Raw genomic sequence first — 5,578 nt, 5'->3', positions numbered from 1 at the left:
AATAATTTCACGACAGTTGCACAGTACAAATAAAGACAGAATGTGAAAGCGGCTCTCTAAGCGAGACACAATATAAGCGAAAATAGCCATGTTTCGATATTGTTGACCTAATGTACTGGCGATAGGGATTTGTCTTGGTTGTTATTAAAGTTGTTGATGTTTTGCTTTTCCTGTTGTCATGGTTGTCGTTAGAAGAAATAGAGAACAGAGAAAACATTTTGTAAAATAAGTTTTTATTCTCTTCATGTATTCATTCATCTCGCATACATAGACAAAAAGTCAAAAACTGTTAAAATATAAACATGTTAGAAAGGCATCAGTGTTTTAATTACATAAATTACGTTGTTCTTTTCATAATCAGTTTGTTACATATTCTGACTGAACACGGTTACAGATAAATATACTCCTTTTGACTGAACATAGCATGATCTCGGTTCTAATGTTTCCAATGAATGTAACACATATATTTTAAAAGATTAAAAACTCCATAGAATTATACATTAAGGTTATTATCGAGGGACAAAAGATGAATCATACAACTCTGAAAGCAAGAACGCGAAGATTGAAAACCACTATAAAATTTGATATAAAACATATATATCACACAGGGTCAAAGATGAAATAAGTAATAATGTGCTAATAAACGATTGCATCAGTAGTTATATTCAAGTTAAAAAAACACACTTATATTTATACTGTAATATGACGATAGGTACATTTTGTACCTTCATTATGCTGATGAATTTTAATTTAAGGAAAAATTATGTTTACTATGATAAACAATAATTCTACGTTACAAGATATTTAAGCTTCCTAAATTGTGTTTTCAATTGGTATTATTTCACTCAGCGCATGTAATGCATCGGCATTGCATACTATTCTGTTCCATAATATAAGTACAGTGTACTAGGTTGTAGACGGAGAATATGGTTTGATATCTATACCTGTAAAGATTTCATATTGCCCGAAGGTGAGGGAGATATAAAAACCAGACCGGTGACCCGAGACCATTTTACCTGTGTTATCATATATACATATGTAGAAATGAATTTGTCACAGTCTCTCAAAGATAATCAATGCGAGGGTTTCGAGATCCCAAATCGACGTGGGTAAAGTACAATTAACCGTTGACTAGGCCTACCATCCGGTGATTATTACGTCATCATTTAAAGCTGGGACTAATCAACGGTAAATCGTCTATCTAGAAACTCCGTATTAGAGCCGCTAATACATATTTTAGTATGTCAAATAGCAATATTTATATATGATAGTTTCTAAAATAAACTTGGAGAGATTATGGATAGGTAATTAACAAAGAGGACTTTAAAATGAAATTATAAATCAGGCAACTAATATATCGTGCTAAACTGAGATCGTATTTCCTTAACGACCGACCAATCAATGTTAATAAACGTATAAAAAAAAAACAAAAAAAAAGTTTCTGGAGCGAAAGTTAAGCTACAATACTGAATTCTACAAAAACTTAGACATGCATTTATTCAAAAACCTTTATTTTATTCTATATATGATAATACAGCTTCTCTACATTTGATCTTTCATTCTACGTCAATTAAACATCCATTCAGTACAACAATATAATTTGCCATCTTCTTTACATCCACTAATAATCATTCAGACGCTTCAATCATAACAGTCATCTTTCACACAATTACACTTGGATCCTACACTTCCGTATACACTTGTACACATTCTTCTCTACAGCCTGTAACGGAAGCCAGCGTTAAATTACAACCATACTACATCTACTAACTATTTACAAGTAGCGGGTAAATCTATATAATACGAGGGCGATCACAAACAAAGGTCAAAGGGCAATTGAGCTAAATAATGATGTCGTTCTGTCCTGTGACGCTATCAACAGAGTTACTCGTCAAATGTTCTGTATTAAGCCAACAATCTGTAATTATAATTTTCTCTGGAAATATAACTTTAAACTGGCGTAAAAGGTCAGTTGTGTGTATTTCAATACCAAAGAACGTCACTCACCGAAGCAAATTTTCATTCAATTCGTATTTCAAAAAACAAAAATCCTTTTAACGCACTTTTCTCGAGTCGAACGTTGAGTCAGTTTCTTAAACGACAATTGGCGTAATCAAAGTCTGAAACGTTAAGACTCCAAATCAAACAAAAAGTCAATCTCTCCCAGAGTTCATTTGGGCACCAAGATGTTTTGAATGTGGGGATCGCAATGAATCCTGGATTAGATTGCCAAATATAGAAGGCACTTCTCTTTACATCAACCAATGAAAAGCAGCGTTACAAAAGGCCACGTCATCGGATGATAATGCAAATGTTCAAACCAAAGAAAATGCTCGTTGCAGGCAAGATTATTTTTTAAATAACAGGGAAAATACTATTATTTTTATCATATACATATTTCTGACCTAAATATAAATGTACGCAAACATATCTACGTAAGCATTTCAACATAGTTAGCTTTATTGAAGCTGATACAATGACACGGATAAATTTGCAGCATTGACGGGCATCCGGAATGTGAAATGTTCATTGCATAAGATTCCGGAAAAGTGATCTTCCTTCTAACTGATATTCGAAATTATACGTTTGTATATATATATTTTATTTTATTTTAATAGTTTAACAATACTTTACAGAACGTTTGCCTTTGTATACAGTTTTGGCTCACTTTTCAATCAATTACTTGAAGTGGACGGACATAAGAAGAGTATTAAAGATTAGGAAAATGAGTAGCTTTTTCAACAGTAATATTTTTGCGGATGCTGCTGAAATCCAACAGGGCGACATTCTTACCTCGACGTTGTTTTTTTATATTACAGAAAATTAAATTTTACTGGACCAAAGCTGTATGTCATATTAGTAGACTCTCGCAATAAAATAAGTATATTTATTGTGTACAAGGATTTGTTTAATCATCATGATATCAATTTCATAAGAGTGTGACTCGAATTTCCATTTAAATGTCTGCCCTTTATACCGTTCATGTGACATGTTTTAAAATGACTCTGTGTGAAGAAGATTAAACAAAAGAGCTAAATTAAATTTTAAAAAGTTCTCTTGACACATTTGAGAAAGGTTGGATTTCATAAATACTTAATTTAAAACTAGATTTAACAGCGTAAGACGGCTCACAAAAAGAATACTATGGTAACAAATATTAGTATAACTGGCGTCAATGTTGCTCTCAGTGATGTTGACGAATTGGGATCTTTCAACGGAGAATCTGAAAATAAAAGAAACAACATTCTTATATAGATGATATGAAAACGCTTAGAAATGGCTACAAAAAGAGAATCATGATCGTATTCACCGAAACATTCATTTCAGAACCGAATGGAATGCAATAATAGACTAACCATCAAGCAGCTCAATATTATCAAAGTACACCGACAAGTACCCCTAGGTATATTTGTTTCAATATACACGTACCTCTCGACATGAGGCAACTTATCATTGGTTCAATAGATTGAACGAGACCAGTAAGCACGTAGGGGTCCCCGAGTCCGATCAGTAGCGGAGGCAGTGATTTGATTTATATAAAATAATTTGCTGTGTTCCAGCAGAGACTTTGGTAGTAGTATCTAATTATCATGTTACAGAAACATACAATGAACTGTCTTAAAGTATTTTCTGAAAATATGATACCTCAATCATAAATGTTATAAAAACAAGTGGTATCAAAGCTAATAAGTAATAGGTAAGTTTTCTGATATCTTAAAGATAATGTTAATGATAATTTAAAGGGACAATTCATTCTACGAGAACATTAAAATTTGTATATATATCGGAAAACCCCAGTTCAGGAAATTAAAGAATTCGTTTTGAATGTCAACTCATCGTTCAGTAATTGATCTGTATCTATACACCCTGTTCCTTGGTTGTTGGATTTTGGAGTTGTCGCCTTTATCTCCTCTGCCGGATTATGTACATTATCTTCTTTCATCGTCGTTGTCGGTTCTGTTGTTGTCGTCGTCGTTGGTTTAGGGTTTGTCGTTGGTGACATCGTCGTCGTTGTCGTTGGCGCCTCTGTCGGTGGGTCCGTCACCACGATTTCTGTTATTTCTGTTAAATAAGATATTTGACGATTTATGGACATTGTAACTTAGAAGTAAAATGAATATGGAAGCAACCGTTTTGCTAAAACATCTCCATCGCTGTCTTTATCCATTAATAGCATAGATGCAAAACGAGAACCTTGCCTGACACGGAATATGCTGATGTAATTTTTCACTATTTTGTCTCCTGTTTTAATTAAACATGATACTATGACAAGGACACCTGCTATAACATCGCATTTTGTGTATAAAGTATAAGGAAGTCTAAGTGTATCATGTATTTAGGCCACTGATTCTTCTATTGCATGAACCCTTAATTACCTTAATGAAGGTAGACCAATACGCATAGTGACTGGCACATAACACAAAATACACATGTATTTGTTAACATTTGTTAAGTATAATTAGACATTTTACTGCAGGGTAGAAGTAAGTAGCTTGATTTTGGCAATACTATTGCGATGCATTTTGCCCTATCATAAGATCTATGCATGTAAACCTTGAGATTTGCAAACCGATTTGGTGGAGAATAAAACATTTGAAAGTCTTCTTGGTTCATAATTATGAAAAGTACCGCATACGGTATATAACTTTAAACATTATAATCATGCACTACGATGACAGATTTGTTTTGGTGAAAAACCGAGGTTGGATAATTAAGTCTACCATACTTACGGACTGAGCTTGAACTGCTATTTGCCGAGTTGACTGCCTCACACAGATAGATGCCGAAATCTTCCGAAGTGATACTGTCTATTCGTAGCGCCATTATCCAGGTGCTTTCGTCCACCTCTAAGATGTCGACATCTGAGTTTTCTGATGAGTCCTCTTTTCGCCATAACATCTGTGGCTGAGGGTGACCCCGCACTGTACAGTTGATTGTGGCCATCTCTCCTACTTTATACTGGTATTTCTTGTGGCAATACAAATACCGTAGGTGGGTCTAAAAGCAAAACAAGTCGAGAATATACTGTGCAGGCTGCGTCTAAAGCAGAAATTGTGGGTATGCCTATTTTTTTTTTTTTTTTTTTTTTTTTTTTTTTTGTAAAATGGTAAAAAAAATCTCATAACATACTTTCAGTTTTAAAAGAAACGTAATATTTCCCCCAAAAATTACAAATCGATCTCCAAGGAAAACTTACAAAACTTACACAGAATTACTTGACAAAAGCAATATAAATATATATCTTATGATACGTTTTACTGTTTGCTTGCGTTATTATTGTGTTTGTTTGATTTGTTTGTGACAATTTTTATTATTTCATAATAATATAATCTTTTTTTCTACTTTTTCAAGAATGTTTTTGAAAATGCTATGGAGTTAATGCTGATGTCCACAACATGAGATTCTACTCACATTCGACGTCTATCTTTATAGAGAGTGTGTCGGATCCGAGAGGGTTTTCAGCGAAGCATGTGTACATGCCAGCGATCACTGGCCTTGGATATTGGTAATGTAGTCACATTGGCCTGTCCAATCTACTGTAAACATATAAATGGAGATCATTACTTTTATTAACGTA

General features: G+C 33.7%; 1 protein-coding gene across 1 annotated transcript; it reads right to left on the bottom strand.

Annotated features, from left to right (window-relative positions):
- Positions 1 to 3,128: 3,128 nt before the first annotated feature.
- LOC138332577 (endoglucanase-like) lies at positions 3,129 to 5,045 on the bottom strand. Its single transcript, XM_069280580.1, has 3 exons — positions 4,731 to 5,045; positions 3,865 to 4,062; positions 3,129 to 3,223 (listed from the first exon to the last, which is right to left on the bottom strand). Exons 1-3 carry the CDS (start codon positions 4,942 to 4,944, stop codon positions 3,129 to 3,131), a joined length of 507 nt encoding a protein of 168 aa, XP_069136681.1. The 5' UTR covers positions 4,945 to 5,045.
- Between the last annotated feature and the right edge of the window lie 533 nt (positions 5,046 to 5,578).

This window comes from Argopecten irradians, chromosome 10 (assembly GCF_041381155.1).
Source record: "Argopecten irradians isolate NY chromosome 10, Ai_NY, whole genome shotgun sequence".
Taxonomy (NCBI): Eukaryota; Metazoa; Mollusca; class Bivalvia; order Pectinida; family Pectinidae; genus Argopecten; species Argopecten irradians.
The sequence above is the reverse complement of the archived record's forward strand: the minus strand, read 5'-3'. Positions and strand labels throughout refer to the sequence as shown.

Bases quoted from the DNA above. Each gene is read 5' to 3' on its own strand.
- LOC138332577 (XM_069280580.1), bottom strand. From the start codon at position 4,944: ATGGCCACAATCAACTGTACAGTGCGGGGTCACCCTCAGCCACAGATG. The intron at 4,063-4,730 runs GTAAGTATGGTA...CTTATTTAACAG, and splicing joins TAGCAGTTCAAGCTCAGTCC to AAATAACAGAAATCGTGGTG. The intron at 3,224-3,864 runs GTATAGATACAG...TTTTATTTTCAG, and splicing joins CAACAACCAAGGAACAGGGT to ATTCTCCGTTGAAAGATCCC.